General features: G+C 46.2%; 1 protein-coding gene across 2 annotated transcripts in view; it reads right to left on the reverse strand.

Moving 5' to 3' along the window:
• Positions 1-429: 429 nt before the first annotated feature.
• Positions 430-17478, reverse strand: part of ihh (indian hedgehog) — a 42667-nt gene continuing 25618 nt past the window's right edge. The window contains exons 3-4 of one of the 2 annotated variants that reach the window (XM_002933942.5): positions 14327-14498; positions 9774-11220 (exon numbers count right to left, since the gene is read on the reverse strand). In XM_002933942.5, the coding sequence (XP_002933988.2) occupies positions 11016-11220; positions 14327-14498 (377 nt within the window). In that variant the 3' untranslated portion in view covers positions 9774-11015. Of the gene's footprint in view, positions 2958-9773; positions 11221-14326; positions 14499-17478 lie in introns of those variants that run through there. The other variant, XM_004917635.4, reaches the window with a different exon arrangement.

Below are 17478 nucleotides of genomic sequence, written 5' to 3' on the forward strand. Positions count from 1 at the left end.
TACAGAGAGATACCATAAAACTATGGCAGCACAGGGATTCCCCTGTACTAAGCACAATTCAGCAGGAACAGCCCCCTAAGTTTGCCCATAGCCTGTACAGAGAGATACCATCAAACTATGGCACATAGGGATTCCCCTGTACTAAGCACAATTCAGCAGGAACAGCCCCCTAAGTTTGCCCATAGCCTGTACAGAGAGATACCATCAAACTATGGCACATAGGGGTTCCCCTGTACTAAGCACAATTCAGCAGGAACAGTGTGGGGGTAGGTAGCCCTTTAGTCTGCAGATTCCTCTTCCATCACCTCTTCTTCAACCTGGGAAATATTCTGCGAATTGCCTTAAATAAAACTCACCCTAAAAACCCTCGGCTCCCCCCGAACCCTGAAAGTACTGGCAGAAATATAATAATAATAATAACAATAACAATTTGCTTTATATATTTATATATTATATATCAACAAGAAACATTTTATACATCTATTGTACATATTAGCAGGATAAAATAAATAGGTGGGCCGGCAGAACTACACCCTCTCGTCGCCACAGTGCCATCCTAACCCCTGACTGCCCCCCATTTTACACCATCAAGTGCCCACAATACTCAGTTTCTCCATCATTTCTGCCTCCGGCCCCTCGGCACAAGGGAGCGAGGAGCAGTCATTCCTACTAAATAGCCAGCCGCCATTCATTATTAATAAAATCTGAGGGTGCTGGGGGGGGTGAGAAATGGGACTCCCCTGTTCTAGGGGGGTAACTAATACCTACAAACACTTCATAATTCAGTTGGGTGGTACCTCTCGAGAGGGGCATTTGTTGCACTATGAAATTAAGCGTGCAATGACCAAGGGCAGCCACTAGGGGGCAGTGGGCTTCATCCAACTATTATATTGTTCCTGCTGGAAATAATGTTCTGCTTGGAACATTCTGCCATAAAGCACTGCTGGTCCCAGGATTGGCCTGTCGGGGTACCAGGGAACCTCCTAGTGGGCCCCTCTCTGGTATAAATTCTATATTATATATACCCAAGAGCCATACTGGTTAGAATCCATTTACCAGTACCAACCAATTGGGTACGCTCAGGCTCACGTGACCCTCTACTGCCCTCTATAGTAAGTTTTTTTGGACCAGGTACCAAAGGGGTGCAAACGGTTCTGATGCTATGCCATCAACATTCCAGTAATAATAATAATAATAATTTAATTATACAGCATTTATCTGCCATTCATGAACAGAGATAGAACCTCAGGATGGAACCTCAGCTCCTGCAGAACCTTTTGACTTTGGAGGGGGCAATATCAGTGCTGGACATGTATCCCTGAGCAACCAATCAGCATTTCATGTTTTACTGGTCGCCTGTAGTTAGTATTATGAAATAATGAATTGGTTGCTATGGGTTACTAGACCTCAGAATGACCTCAGACCTCAGAATGTTTCCTCAGACAGGTCTCTCTTAGGGTTGTCCCTCATGAGGTTGTCTAGCAGCTGTAGGCTTTACTGTACCTGCTTCTGGGACAGCCAGACCCCCATCTTTCTATGAAGGGAACCACCCCTTCCTATACAAACAACAAGAGTATCGTTGAATTGATCTACTGCTCCTCTGAAAAGAGACACTTGCGTGAGTATTAAGAGTTAGCAGCAAACTAATGAAAGCATATTTATGGAAAATATTAAATAAAATAACATAATAAGAATGACAATGTTTGAACGGAACGGGATGTGTCTGCTTTGGTCAGTACCCTTGCAACCTACACCCAGCAGACCATTGTGGGAGATAAAGAGAGATCTTCTCAAGGGACCGTCATGGTCACAGCTGGTGATAGCCCATTCCACGTGGTGGTTGGGTAATGCCCACAATGACAATCTTATTTGTGTGGAGACAATGATGTGTCCTGGGTGGTTCTAGACTGCTCCTGGAGAGCAGTTGAGATGAAGGTAATCATGGTCCTTGTGGTGGTCACACAACACTTCTAGAATGTCGTGCTCCTCTTGTACCATTTGGTTGAGGCGGTGCTTCAGATCACTGAATGTGAGAAGACATCCTTGATTAACCCTTCACAATGTGTTTGTTACATAAAAGGTCCGGCCTACTCTGAAGCCAATTCCTCTGGAGAAAGAGACCGCCACGTTGGTTCGAGGAAGGAGTTTCGTCAGTTCTAATAGAAGGTCCATAGGACCAAGTCAGCAGCTATCCTTTCTATAAACCTATCAAAGTCAATCGACTACAAACGAGGAAGGAGTTCATATGTCCAAGGTTAAGGTTCTAAGGTTCTCCTGTCAATGTTGGGCTCAGCTCTCCAGTTGGACGACTGCCAAAGGATGGAACTCATTCCCATGAAGTATGAGCCTGCCCAAGTGATACAGAGCTTTGCTATACCAGTGAATGCCCATCTGCTGAGATGGTTCCGTTCCTGCCATTATCCCTAAATTGTAGAGTACCCGGAGAGGCCAATAAACCATTTGGGCCAACCTCTGTTTCTGTACCAGGGCAAAGCAGGACACGACCACATCATCTACCACCAGTGTCCCGTGCTGAGTTAGAGGAGCATAAGCCCCGTAGTCTGTCTGGGCACTCACCGACATGATTTTAGCGGGTATCAGCCCCACCACACTTGATACCAGAATATATTGCCCTGGCCTTACGCTGCTGGCAAATACGGCCTGGAAATCATAAGCCGGTGTGGAATAATTGTCCGACACAAAGATCAGGTGGGCCGGTGTCAAGAACAACTGTCGGTGGGGGTCCTGAGTCTTTATCACCTGGAACACGTGCTCTTCTTTGGGATGGTGATCCAGAAAGCTCAAAAAGTCACTGAATGTCGGCCTCCCACTGTCGTCCATGGCCAGGACGCGTAGACCCGGGCGAAGCTGGGAAACTGGTATCTTCTCACCAGACTCCAGTGTGGCCAGTGCTCCTCCGGGGAAACAGCCTCCGGTCTTGGCCGCGGCGGAATGTTCTGTACAAACACAGAGAGAAGGGTTAGAATGGTGGAACAAAACAAGGCTCTAGATCAGTGGTTCTCAACCTTCCTCTACAGTTCCTCATGTTGTGGTGACCCCCAACCATAAAATTATGTGTGTTATATGTGTTTTCCGATGGTCTTAGGTGACCCCCCCCCAAAGGAGTCCCGACCCACAGGTTGAGAACCGCTGATCTAGGGGGATCATGTGGGCAGTAAATACATGGGGAAAAGTACAGGACTCAAGGGTTGAGTTTAGGGGTTTTTGAGGAGCCTTTGGATTGGCTATTGGTGGTGTCTATTATAGAGATAATAGAATCCAATGAAAGGCACCTTTGCTTGGGGCCCCAAGTTGTGAATAAGCCTCACTATGTTTTTAGATTCAGCCCCCCCCTCCCCAAGTATTGAAACAGTTAAAAAAAAAATCAAACAGCAACTTCATAGAATGACTGTTACCCGCTCCTGCCCCGCGCCGCGTCCAAATATAGTCTCCCCCGGCCACAGGCCACAGGCCACAACTAAAAATTAGCAACATAAACAAGGCTGAGATGGCAAATATTGGGCTGGGCTGCTGCCCGCGGCCCTGGGAGAGGTGCCAGGTACAAGAAGGGGCACGCATTTCAAGCAAATTCCCACCAAAAAAACATACAGCGTCCCAAAAACGCTCTGGTCATTTCCAATGCAGAATAACATTTGCGCTGAGGGAGACGGCGGGGGGGCGGGGCTAAACAGAGAGCTGCCCCAGCATAAGGATATTCAGTTCTCTGCCATCTGATGGGCACCGCTGCCAAACCCCAGCTTTCATGCACTTTGATTAATGGACTCAGTGGCACAAGGAACCTTCCACCGCAGAGTTCAAGGCGCTGCCTCCCAGCAGAGTCCATTGCTCTCAGTACCTGTCTGTTATCCCAGACCTGCATAGCAACGGTCAGGTTTCAACATTTCCACTTTTGAGTTAACTTTTACTATGTTATAGAATGGCCAATTCCAAGCAACTTTTCAATTGGTCTTCATTATTTATTTTGTACAGTTTTTGAATTATTTGCCTTCTTCTTCGGACTCTTTCCAGCTTGGGGGTCACTGACCCCGGAAGCCAAAAAGCTATTGCTCTGTGAGGCTCCAGTTTTATTATTATTGTTACTTTTTATTACTTATCTTTCTATTATTTATCATCCCCTCTTCTATTTATATTCCAGTCTCCAACCTGACACCCTGGGGCCCCCCACACAGCAATGAGATATAGGCACTGCCAAATGGAATAGGTTTTAATGGTGGAAATGAGAATGAGCTGATGGGAATGTGGCCCTTCCAGCATTGGCCAGTGTGACCCTGTATCTTTTTACCCCTTTTTACCCCAGTTTGTTGCCCTACCATGGCTCCACCCGCCCAAGTTAAATAATCCATAGTAACCAATCAGAAGCTTGTTTTCAGCGTTCTAAAGCTCGGTGCTGATTGGTTCCTACGACCTACAAACCCCCGTTTGTGGGGGGCCCCTGGGATTCCAGTCGACTGCGCCCCCCCCCCCCCCCCCCCCCCCCCCCGTTGCCCTCCATAAACAGCTCAGGGGTTTTATATTTAGTTTGCCCCAACAGCATTAAATACCACAGAATAATATTGCTTTAAATACATATTAGGGCTACTTTGTGACAGCGTTTTATCTTTAATAACAGTGAAGGCATCTCGGGAAGGTTCGGCTATTTCAGGCGCCCCCCCCCGCCTTGAGCCCCCCTCTGATACGCTCTCCCCCTCTAACCCATATTTGCTTTTGCTTTATATATAGGTGATTGGGTCGTTTTGAACTCTTCCAAGGTCCTAACAGTGATTATTTTTAATATCCATCTTGTTTTGCTTTGCTGGGCTGTGTGTTCTCTGTGGTCGGGGGGATGTGGGTTTAAGATGCTGCTGCAGCCGCAGAGGGGAGAAGCCTGGCATCAGCCTGTCCCTATGGGCCCCGACCCCTCCCTTCTGCGCTCCGCTCCTCTCCTGGGCCAGATTGTCCTCTTCCCCTCGAGTGTCTGACCCGACCTAACCCCACCTAACCCCACCCTGACAGGCTTCCCTGGGCCATAGGGTTTAGTGACTGAGGGTATCGGCAGAAATGTGCATTTAGACCAGTGGGTCCCCCCTTAATCTGCTCTAATAACCATAATAACCCCCCCAGACTTTGCCTCTTGGGAATGTCCCAGTGGGCCCAGGTACTGGTGGGCCACACTGACACACTGTATAAAGAACATAGTAAAATAGTAAGTTGGGTTGAAAAAAGACGTACATCTATCACGTTCAACCATAATGCCTATATGTTGTCCATAATGCCTAAAGGTGTCCATATACCATAAGATCCACTCGTTTGGCAATGTCGCCAAGCGAGCAGACCTTCTCCCAATATCCCCCACCTACGGGTGGGCGATATCGGGAGAATCCAGGGTAATTTGATCGTTTGGCCCCAGGGCCAAACGATGGAATTATAACGGTGGGTATAGGAAGATTTTCTAACCTGCCCAAATGAGATCTGGCTGATTCTAGTTGGCCCAGAGGAAGGCAAAAACCCCATCTGAAGCCTCTCTAATTTGCCCCAGAGGGGAAAAAATTCCTTCCTGACTCCAAGATGGCAATCGGACCAGTCCCTGGATCAAAAGAAATCCCACTTGTTCTGTCTACCATAGAGCTGTGTAATACAGATGCCATATTATAGCTAATGGTGTATAGAGTGGGCCCTAGATTTCAGGTTCTCTGGTGGGTTCTAGGGTGCCCACTGTGACACTGTCCCTGCAAATGAGCCCCAACGTGAGCCCCTCTCTGCTCTCCTACGTATTTAATCAGATTCTCCCATTAAAAGTTGCTTATTTTTATCACAGTAAATATCTCAAGGTCTCCACATCATCTATATATCAATACCAAACAGTGGGGCTGGCCCATCTAGGGGCGTACAGTAAACTCCAAGAGAGGACATTTTTAAAGACGAATATATCTATAAAAAAACTATTATAATATGTGGCAAATGGAGAACACCCCCTAGTGGTCACTGAGGGACACAGCAACTAAGAAAAAGTCTCAAAAAAGCCACTGGAAAATTAACAATTTTATTTAAATCCATTAAAAACATGAATAACCCCTACAAATATGGCCTAATGCATTTCATGCTTACCCATAGGCCCCTAGTGCTGGGTAAGCATTAGGCCAAATTAGTGATGGTGCCTTTTTCTGTCCTGGATACCCCTGGAAGGGCAGTTAGGGCAAGAGCAACACATTTGATGCCTTAGGACTAGGCTGAATGGCTGATATAGCAATGCCTTCCAGTATCTGTAGCCTTTATATGGGCTAAGGGGGTCCCTGGTCAATGATGTGCCTTAAGAAGGGGCTTAGGCCAAGTCAGAAGGTCACTAATCTCTATTGATGAAAATATGAGCCTCAGACTGACTGACTGACACCTGTCATTACCAGATATTTGCTTACAGTGATGTGTGTAATTGGTGACACTCTATACCCAGTACTCCGGGCAGTGCCGGGCAGGGCGGGCTCGTTACAGTCTGGGGCCCATACTCAGTCCCAATACACTGCTTCTCCATGGTCTTGGAGTCTAGAGTTCCAGGTTTGGAGGATAAGAGCAACGCAGAGAGACGACAGCCGGCGACAGAATGCTGCGAGTCCATGCAGGTTTGCCGTGCCGACAATAGCTCCTAATAGCCCCCAATAGCCCCTAATAGCCCCCAATAGCCCCTAATAGCCCCCAATAGCCCCCAATAGCCCATAATAGCCCCCAATAGCCCCTAATAGCCCACAATAGCCCCTAATAGCCCCCAATAGCCCCTAATAGCCCCCCCACAATAGCCCCCAATAGCCCCTAATAGCCCCCCAATAGCCCCTAATAGCCCACAATAGCCCCCAATAGCCCCTAATAGCCCCCCAATAGCCCCTAATAGCCCACAATAGCCCCTAATAGCCCACAATAGCCCCCAATAGCCCATAATAGCCCACAATAGCCCCCAATAGCCCCTAATAGCCCCCAATAGCCCACAATAGCCCACAATAGTCCACAATAGCCCCCAATAGCCCCTACTAGCCCCCAATAGCCCCTAATAGCCCACAATAGCCCCTAATAGCCCCCAATAGCCCCTAATAGTCCACAATAGCCCCTAATAGCCCACAATAGCCCCTTATAGCCCACAATAGCCCCCAATAGTCCCTTATAGCCCCTAATAGCCCACAATAGCCCCCAATGCCCTACAGAATTTCCCAGCTAAATAGGTTCTTACAAATCGTACTGCAAGTAAATGTGCAAAGTCGTGGGGCCACGGGGCTAAATAAGTCGCCCGACGTTGCTCCATTCGATTGCCCTTAACTCTGCCGAGGAGCCTGACTATTGGTAGCGTTAGGTAGTCAGGGTATAGAATCCCTTCCTGCCCCAAGATCAGTAGCTTTAAAGGGGTAGTTCACCTTCAGTATACTGTAGAGGGCGCTCTTCTGAGACAATTTGCAATTGGTCTTCATTTGCGGTTTTTAAATCATTTAGCATTTTGTTTAGCAGCTCTCCAGTGTGGAATTTCAGCAGCTATCTGGTTGCTAGGGTCTGATTTAACCTAGCAACCAGGCAGTGGATTGAAAGAGAGACAGGGATATGAACAGAGAAGCCTAAATAGAAAGGTAGGTAACAATAACAATAAAACTGGCGCCTCACAGAGCAATAGTTATTTTGGTTCCTGGGGTCAGTGACCCCCATTTGAAAGCTGCAAAGAGTCAGAAGAAGGAAAATAATTGAAAAAAAATATAAAAAAATGGAGACCAATTAAAAAGTTGCCCAGTCACTGTCCCACTAGCCAGCCGGCTAAACACGTGCAGGGACTGGGCCAGGGGACAGGATCGGACCTGCCGGATCCAGCTCTCTCCAGCGCGCGTCCGGGAAAGCACCGACTAATCATTAACCGTTAATTGCTAAATATCCAGATACGCAAAAATTGGGTTAATTTCCCTGGCCGCTTGCCCAAACGTTAGCAGAGTCCGTTAACCCTTGTTTTGCCAGAATGCAGTGCATTAAGCCCCACAGAGCAATCGTTTTTGGTCCCTGGGGTCACTGACCCCAATTTGAAAGCTGGAAAGAGTCAGAAGAAAAGGGGGAAATAATTCAAAAACTATAAAAAATGAAGACCAATTAAAAAGTTGCTCGGAATAGGGTGCCATAGGCGCGAAGCTTTCTGTAGCCGGGGGGGTCGGGGGCTCTGGGGGTCGCTGAGAGCATTTCTGCTGTTTGTTCCTTGAGTGTCGGGAACTCGGCTGCAAACAGTTCACTCACAATGTTGTCAACCAGAAGGATTTGTGCCAAAACAGCAGCAGAAAAGTGCTGGTTCTGCACCCAGAGCCTGGGGGTCTCCAGCCTCAGCCAAATAATCACAGGGTTATTGTTATTATTATTTTAATATCAGTGTTATTATATGGCAGCCAGCAGCTCAGGTATGTAAGTCCCCCCCCCTTGATCTGCCCCTCCGGTGGTCTTTATGTACCCAGGTCCCATCCCTGCCGCTGCCAATATTTATGGAAAACAAGGCCAAATATAGTGTGAGCTTCAAACATACTGCACTCTCCCCTACTATACCTGCTATCCCACAGCCCCAGTCCCTTCCCAGAGGCTATTATCCCCCCACTGCTACTATAGGCACCATCTCTCCCTACTATACCTGCTATCCCACAGCCTCAGTCCCTTCCCAGAGGATATTATCCCACTGCTACTATAGGCACTATCTCTCCCTACTATACCTGCTATCCCACAGCCCCAGTCCCTTCCCAGAGGCTATTATCCCTCCACTGCTACTATAGGCACCATCTCTCCCTACTATACCTGCTATCCCACAGCCTCAGTCCCTTCCCAGAGGATATTATCCCACTGCTACTATAGGCACTATCTCTCCCTACTATACCTGCTATCCCACAGCCCCAGTCCCTTCCCAGAGGATATTATCCCTCCACTGCTACTATAGGCACCATCTCTCCCTACTATACCTGCTATCCCACAGCCCCAGTCCCTTCCCAGAGGCTATTATCCCCCCACTGCTACTATAGGCACCATCTCTCCCTACTATACCTGCTATCCCACAGCCACAGTCCCTTCCCAGAGGCTATTATCCCCCCACTGCTACTATAGGCACCATCTCTCCCTACTATACCTGCTATCCCACAGCCCCAGTCCCTTCCCAGAGGCTATTATCCCCCCACTGCTACTATAGGCACCATCTCTCCCTACTATACCTGCTATCCCACAGCCCCAGTCCCTTCCCAGAGGCTATTATCCCCCACTGCTACTATAGGCACCATCTCTCCCTACTATACCTGCTATCCCACAGCCACAGTCCCTTCCCAGAGGCTATTATCCCCCCACTGCTACTATAGGCACCATCTCTCCCTACTATACCTGCTATCCCACAGCCCCAGTCCCTTCCCAGAGGCTATTATCCCCCACTGCTACTATAGGCACCATCTCTCCCTACTATACCTGCTATCCCACAGCCCCAGTCCCTTCCCAGAGGCTATTATCCCACTGCTACTATAGGCACCACCTATTTATATATATATAATCAACATTTATCCACGGAGTGAATACCCTAGGGCAGGCAGAAATACATTAATATACAGTGGAGAAAAGGAAATATCACTATCGGCACAGAGAATAGTTCAGCATTGTACCAATACAAAGTAGTTTTTATTGGTCTTTTCACCCTTTAGAACAATCCTGAGAAACAAGCACGTTCCTGTAGAATTCCCCCAATATCTCTTGGCCCCCCCCATCCCTATTCAATAGGGAAACACACAAACAACATACAAAAATAATGGCTTCAATCACTTTATTTTAAATAGTTCTTACATTTGTACAGAGGCAAAATATACAATATATGATTATTACGGTACCAAATAATATAAACCAGAAACCTATATACACTCGCAATATATTAGCTTCTATCTCTATCTGTAAAAATAGCGATCTCTGTGTTAACTTAGGCATCTGCAGACTCATAGATACGTTGGGGAAATATTCCCAGCATCCCCTGTGACACTAACACTGGCTGAGAATGCTGGGAGTTGAAGTTTGGGCGGTGTTGTAATGACAAGCTCCGCCCCCAGCACCTCTTTGCCTGTATATAGGGGGCCCCAAACATCCCTGGGGCCCCAAGGCAATGCCACTGATCAGAAGGTTCACATTAGAACTAGTGCAGCTTAATGATTTTATACAATAATTAAACATTATACAGACTGAGTGGGGGGCTGCTGCTTGGTCGGTGCCCCAGGGAGTCTGCAACACAATGAACAGCAGGTGGCGCTGTTGCTTCAAATACATTATATTAACAGTATCAAAACTGCCGATATCTGGAGAAACTACAAAATATAATTCATGTAAACAGGAAAAGTGCTTAGAAAATGATGAACGAAAAAAACGTGATTCTAAGCAATGTCCCATAGTTACGGGTAAATGTTATTGGTAGTGAAAGCAAAATCCGTGGGGGTCATTTACAAATTACAATATAAACTCGGACCCCCTGTGTGTCCCGTTCTGTTCTCTGGTTGCGACTCCTGAAACAATGTAGTAGATCAGTTCTCCTCTGTTAATCCGCTGCCTTCTGCTGCATTGTTTCAGCAGTCAGAATTAGCAGTGCAGATATTAATTACACACAGCCAGACAGACACTACTTTCAATAGCAATTACGTATGGAATTAACATTGAGACCAGGGAAGAGGTGTGGCTGAGTGTATCAGGGGCCCGAGTGCAGTTAGTAGCTCTCTCACTAGTAGTTACTCGCAATATATTCTAATTGGTCCCTACCTTTCCTTATGTGGATCTGTCTGTAGGTGGGTTTCCCAGGTAGAACTGAATCAGTGAAGGCAATAGGCCCCCCCCCCCCCGGCCCAATTACAATAAATAACTACACAGCTGGGTATTTGGGGATTGTCCAACAAGCATTAAACCAAACCCCCTTTTCTATGGCTTATTTCCCCTTTATGCTGCTGTATTCGGGGGGTCCAGCCCCCCAGCCCTTCTCCTTTCTATTCCCCTGATCCCACCTCCCTCCATTCTCAGTTCTCTGTATCTGTTCTTCCCATTCTCTCCTTCCTGCCGTCCCTCCTGCCGTTCAGACTTTGCTTTTTCCCTGATTTTTTCCTTTTTCTCTTTTTCTGCTCCTCCCTCCCCTTCCCTTCTTTTTCATTCTTCTTTCTTCCCTTCTTTTTCTTCTTCCTCGACTTCCATCCTGTGGATCCCACTTCATCCGTAACTGCCAACCTGACAAAAAGAGATTGAACATGTTAAAACTGCCTGACTTTTGGGAGAGCCCTGTCTTTATGCTGCTCTCTTTCCCATGGACAGCCAGGGGGCGGGGCATGCACCCAACAGAAATGATTGGCTGGGACCCATTGCATTGATCTGTTCAGTAGAGGGGTGCAAGCTTGATGGAGCTGGTGTAAAGAAGGCTTCTTTGTTGGAATAAAGCCATGTCCCCCTCCCCAAAGTATTGCAGCTCGGTCCTTGGGTACTTGGGTGGGAACAGGCAGGGGTAATTATGGACTCCACTGCTTCACTGTTAGAGTTAAAGTTCCATAAAGAAGATCTAAACCCCCCAAACATGTATTGGTATAGACTTGTGCAGAGTGATCCCCTAAGCACTTTATGTGAATATACCATTTTTAGTGGTTTCTCAGAGGAAAGCGCAGTTTTACAGCTGTTTGAAAGCCCAAAGTGTCTATGCACTTCCTGGATCTGGTTAACCCTTGGGTTGCTGACTTTCAGTTGAGCCAAAAGCCTAGCAATCTAAACATGCAAATGTCTCAGAAACCACTAAAAACAGAAAATGGCTCAGAGATGCACCATAAGTTATTGTACATTGTATTTTGTATTTGGGTTTTGGTTTAGTTCCCCTTTAAGGAATATATATATATATATATATATATATATAATGGGGACACAAGGCCACTTGTTCTGATTGATAGATTTCCTTCTTTCATTAGGCCCATATTAAACAATGGAAGCGAGTGGGTTGGCAGAAAAGCCCCTTTACTTGTCAGGATCATTGTGATTGGTCATTCAATAAAGCAACTGTAGCAGCTGAGAATAACTTCATACATAGCAACCAATCACTGTCTGTCACATGTTTGGGTGCCATATCCCAGAGTATAGGTGGCCATACACGGTAAGAGGTGAGGTTGCTACACAAGCAAATCCTTCCCCCAATGTGCCACCTTGGGGGGGGGGGGGGTGATATCATGTTAATGTAATTGTTTGGCTCAATTTTTAGCCAGATATCGGTTGGGGAGGCCTGTCGGAGGGCCCCATACACTGGCCAACCGTGGCCACCGTAACACTAATGTATCCGTAATCCATGGAGCTCTGAACACTAGAGGGAGCTATTGTTCCATCAAACTACTTTCCATTGCTTTTCCTGGTCCACAGAACACAATGCAATGGGAAAACCCCAGCCAGCCCTTTGAATCAGAGACAGGACACGCCCCCATCTGTTCCTAGGGAGGAGAGCAGCCCAAGAGCAGGAAGTACAAAGAATTGGGGCTCTGCACTTGGTTAAATTCTGGGTAGGATCTTCTGTCCATGTAAAATCAGGCCTGGACTGGCAACCTGTGGGTTCTGGCAAATGCCAGGGGGGGGGCTGCAGTAAGGTGCTATAGAGAGACCTCTGAGGGGGCTGTGTTGGGGCTTGAAATGCAAGGGCCTATTGTCAGTCCCAGTCTAGACCTTTTCTGCTGGGGCAAATTAGCCGGTAGTGATGAGCAAAAAAAGCAAAAACAAAATTCCGCATTTCGCCACTGGCAAATTTTTTGTGCAAAACTGTGGCAAAAATTTGCAGAGATAAAAAAAAGTCACCAAGAAAAAACACCTATTGACTTCAATGCATTTGAAATAAGAAAAAAAAAAGTTGTGTCTAAAGAATCGACTATTGACTTTGATTGTTGGATCACATTTACCAGAACCTCCCGACTCCCAGCCCAATACACAGTCTGTACACTCACTGGATTCAGCAATGGTCTGGCCGGTTGCTATGGGAAACTGCTCCACTAACCGCCCCTTTGCAATGACTGAGACTTTCGGGGCACCCCCACCAGGGGTGATGTTTATGGGGGATACTATGGTGTAAGCGGTGTCTCAGGGTGACATTATACAGGTCTGGCTGAACTTACAGTACGATGGTGCCTGGGGGCAAACCCGCCGGGGGCCTTCCTTCCTCAGGTGAGTGCATGCCTCCCCAGTCCCACAGGCAATTATTGTTCAATTAAAGTTTAACCCAAGAGACAAAGAAAATCTCGCTTTCCGATCGCCCTTCAACTTGGGGAGCCGTCCCCTGGGGGCAAGTTTCTCTGCTCAGCACCTGACTGGAGCATTAGCCCCCCCTGCCAAGCGCCGAGATCTTCCCAGGCAGATAAGGGCCCTCTATGGGCTGGCTGGATTCCATAGGGGGGGGGGTCAGTGACCAGTGACTTTGGCTGCTGTACACAAGGCAACGAATACACACACAAGCCATAAAGGGGCACGATTCCCAATACAAAGTGCAAATTACACAAATTGTGCATTAATTGCAGGGAAACAGGAATTTGTATTAATGTTATTGGTTTGGAAAGCCAAGCGAGTATTATGCCAAGTCTTATAATATTTTGGCTACTGATTTGTTGATGCCAGTGGATCAGAGTTTAGCAGCCCCCTAGACAGTGGTGTAAATAGAGGCCTTTGAGCCCCAGGGCACAGGGTGGGCACCATATTTGCACCCCCCTTGCCATCACCTTGCCTATAGACTTTCCCATAGCCTTTAGTCATCTCACTGCAGAATTACAGACCCCCTAAAAGGATTAGGAGGTTTTACTGGAAAGTGGGTGGAGCTTTAGGTAGATCAGGGGCGTGTCTGGGCAGGACTGCTGGGGGGGGGGGGGCTGCCCTTACTTTGAGGTTTATGGGCCAATGGCAATTTTATTAACCAGTAACTTGTTCTGATATCCAGATCTGCCCCTAAGTGCCCCAGACCGTTCGGCATCTCCATCAATACTTTGCTTTTTGCTACTCGGGGGAATCTTTCTGAGTATCCGGAAAAGCTGGTGGGTGTGTAGCCCAATATGTATAATGGTAAATTTGTACTTGTTGGGTACAGAGAACCTCCCGGCTGGGAGTGTGTGCTGCCATACTGCTTGAGGTTTTCTTGGCATCAACTGAAAGGCGCCATCTAGTGGCCAGGCAGGGAATGTGTAACTAATGAAGTCTATGGAGAATGGGACCTAAGTACAGTGACAGGGTGCGTTACCTACTGTATATGGCAAGTATATGAAGCCTGGGGGGGCTAAAGGTTGGACACCCCCTCATTCATGTAATTCTTCAGCCCCTCCTCCTTTCTCACCTCATATAGTTATCCATGTGTCCATAACCCAGCTCCACCTGCGCGTCCGCCGCTCCCTGCTTCCTCCAGTCTGTGCACAGATCCTGCGCTTCCTCCAGCTTCTTCCTATGGGACGGGGGCTTCCAGGCGGAATTCTGGGGGGTGGATAGGGGGTACCCTTTGAACGAGGCGTCTGCAGAGAGAACAAAACAGGAGAGCGATAAGCCCCCCTCAGCCAGTCAGCTTCCCTGACAATATGTAATAGCAATAAAACCAAATGTACTTACCGAGGCATGGGGCCGCTCCTCCACCCAGCGCCCCCTGTGGGTCATCACTAGAGACAGCCCACAGGGAACAGCCGGTACCGCTAAGATTATATTGGGGGGCTCTAGGCCCATTTTGTTGCTGTTCCATATTGGAGTTGAATCTTTCATGTTCTAATGCTTTGATTGACTGCAGATGGTTGGTAGCCCCACCCACTTTAGAAGAAAGTGTATCAAGCACTCATACCGCTAATTAAATTATATTTAATTATAAAATAAACTCTTTAGAGGGTGCCTGAGTGTTGTAGCGCTGGCTCTTTGCCATTAGTCGGTGTGACGGGCTCTAAAAAGTCGCCAGGAATGTTGTACAACTAAACAAATGGACTGAACTACTCAGCCAATTGAAGAAGGGGGGGTTGCTAGTAAATATCAGGGTGTCATGGTTCCTATACCACCTGTCCTAAAAAGTAAGTAGTAAGAAAACAAACCCCCCCATAAAACAAAAAATCAGCAGCTACAGTCTCGAAAGAAACAGATACTGCAGATATATATACAAATAACTTTTTGTTTGATGGGTTTACTTCCCCTTTAAGGACATAAGCTTCTACTGAACAGCTTGAAAAACTGTCAATCAGTTGGTTAAACGTGGCCGACAGCGCGGCTTATGGAGGGAAATCTCTTACAAAATGGATTTAGTTCTCTGTCATGTGGCCCCTGAGGATCACCGGGGCCGGTGCGGAAAACATGGAAGTCCGGATTTCGCCCTAAGCCACATTAAACTGCATTATTTCCAGCAACAAATGTGTCCTTTGTTCCTAATCCACCGAGCTTGTAACGGGCTTGTTCCTGGTATGCAAAAGAACCTCCGACTCGCTGTATTTAGTGGCTTAGGGTCCTGGTGCGCCGGGTGTGAGCGGCAAAGTCTCTGGCACGGAATGTGCTCTAAAGGGGAACTAACCCGACGTGCTGTATAAGGCCGGAGCGTGACGCGGTATGTCGCCGTATGATATTCCGGCCCCCTGGAATGTTTCTCTTTGCCCACGTTATGGGCCCTGATTCACCGGCATTACCAGTATACAGGTATAGGACCTGTTATCCAGAATGCTCAGGACCTTTCTAGATAAGGGATCCTTCTGCAATTTGGATCTCCATACCTTAAGTCTGCTAAAAAATCATTTAAACCCAACAGGATTGTCCTGCCCCCAATAAGGGGTAATTATATCTTAGTTGGGATCAAGTACAGGTACTGTTTTATTATTACAGAGAAAAGGGAATCATTTAACCATTAAATAAACCCAATAGGGCTGTTCTGCCCCAATAAGGGTAATTATAGCTTAGTTGGGATCAAGTACAGGTACTGTTTTATTATTACAGAGAAAAGGGAATCATTTAACCATTAAATAAACCCAATAGGACTGTTCTGCCCCCAATAAGGGGTAATTATATCTTAGTTGGGATCAAGTACAGGTACTGTTTTATTATTACAGAGAAAAGGGAATCATTTAACCATGAAATAAACCCAATAGGGCTGTTCTGCCCCCAATAAGGGGTAATTATATCTTAGTTGGGATCAAGTACAGGTACTGTTTTATTATTACAGAGAAAAGGGAATCATTTAACCATGAAATAAACCCAATAGGGCTGTTCTGCCCCAATAAGGGGTAATTATATCTTAGTTGGGATCAAGTACAGGTACTGTTTTATTATTACAGAGAAAAGGGAGTCATTTAACCATTAAATAAACCCAATAGGGCTGTTCTGCCCCAATAAGGGGTAATTATATCTTAGTTGGGATCAAGTACAGGTACTGTTTTATTATTACAGAGAAAAGGGAATCATTTAACCATTAAATAAACCCAATAGGACTGTTCTGCCCCAATAAGGGGTAATTATATCTTAGTTGGGATCAAGTACAGGTACTGTTTTATTATTACAGAGAAAAGGGAATCATTAACCATTAAATAAACCCAATAGGGCTGTTCTGCCCCCAATAAGGGGTAATTATATCTTAGTTGGGATCAAGTACAGGTACTGTTTTATTATTACAGAGAAAAGGGAATCATTTAACCATTAAATAAACCCAATAGGGCTGTTCTGCCCCCAATAAGGGGTAATTATATCTTAGTTGGGATCAAGTACAGGTACTGTTTTATTATTACAGAGAAAAGGGAATCATTTAACCATTAAATAAACCCAATAGGACTGTTCTGCCCCAATAAGGGGTAATTATATCTTAGTTGGGATCAAGTACAGGTACTGTTTTATTATTACAGAGAAAAGGGAATCATTTAACCATTAAATAAACCCAATAGGACTGTTCTGCCCCAATAAGGGGTAATTATATCTTAGTTGGGATCAAGTACAGGTACTGTTTTATTATTACAGAGAAAAGGGAATCATTTAACCATTAAATAAACCCAATAGGGCTGTTCTGCCCCCAATAAGGGGTAATTATATCTTAGTTGGGATCAAGTACAGGTACAGGTATCGGACCCCTTATCCGGAAACCCATTATCCAGAAAGCTCCGAATTATGGAAAGCCCGTCTCCCATAGACTCCATTTTAATCAAATAATTCAGATTTTTAAAACTGATTTCCTTTTTCTATGTAGAAATAAAACAGTACCTTGTAATTGATCCCAACTAAGATATAAATAATCCTTATTGGACGCAAAACAATCCTATGGGGTTTAATTAATGTTTTATTGATTTTTTAGTAGCCTTAAGGTATTGAGATCCAAATTATGGAAAGACCCCTTATCCGGAATACCCTTGGTCCCGAGCATTCTGGATAATGGGTCCTATACCTGTACTGTTTTATTATTACAGAGAAAAGGGAATCATTTAACCATTAAATAAACCCAATAGGGCTGTTCTGCCCCAATAAGGGGTAATTATATCTTAGTTGGGA

This window comes from Xenopus tropicalis, chromosome 9, assembly GCF_000004195.4.
Source record: "Xenopus tropicalis strain Nigerian chromosome 9, UCB_Xtro_10.0, whole genome shotgun sequence".
Taxonomy (NCBI): Eukaryota; Metazoa; Chordata; class Amphibia; order Anura; family Pipidae; genus Xenopus; species Xenopus tropicalis.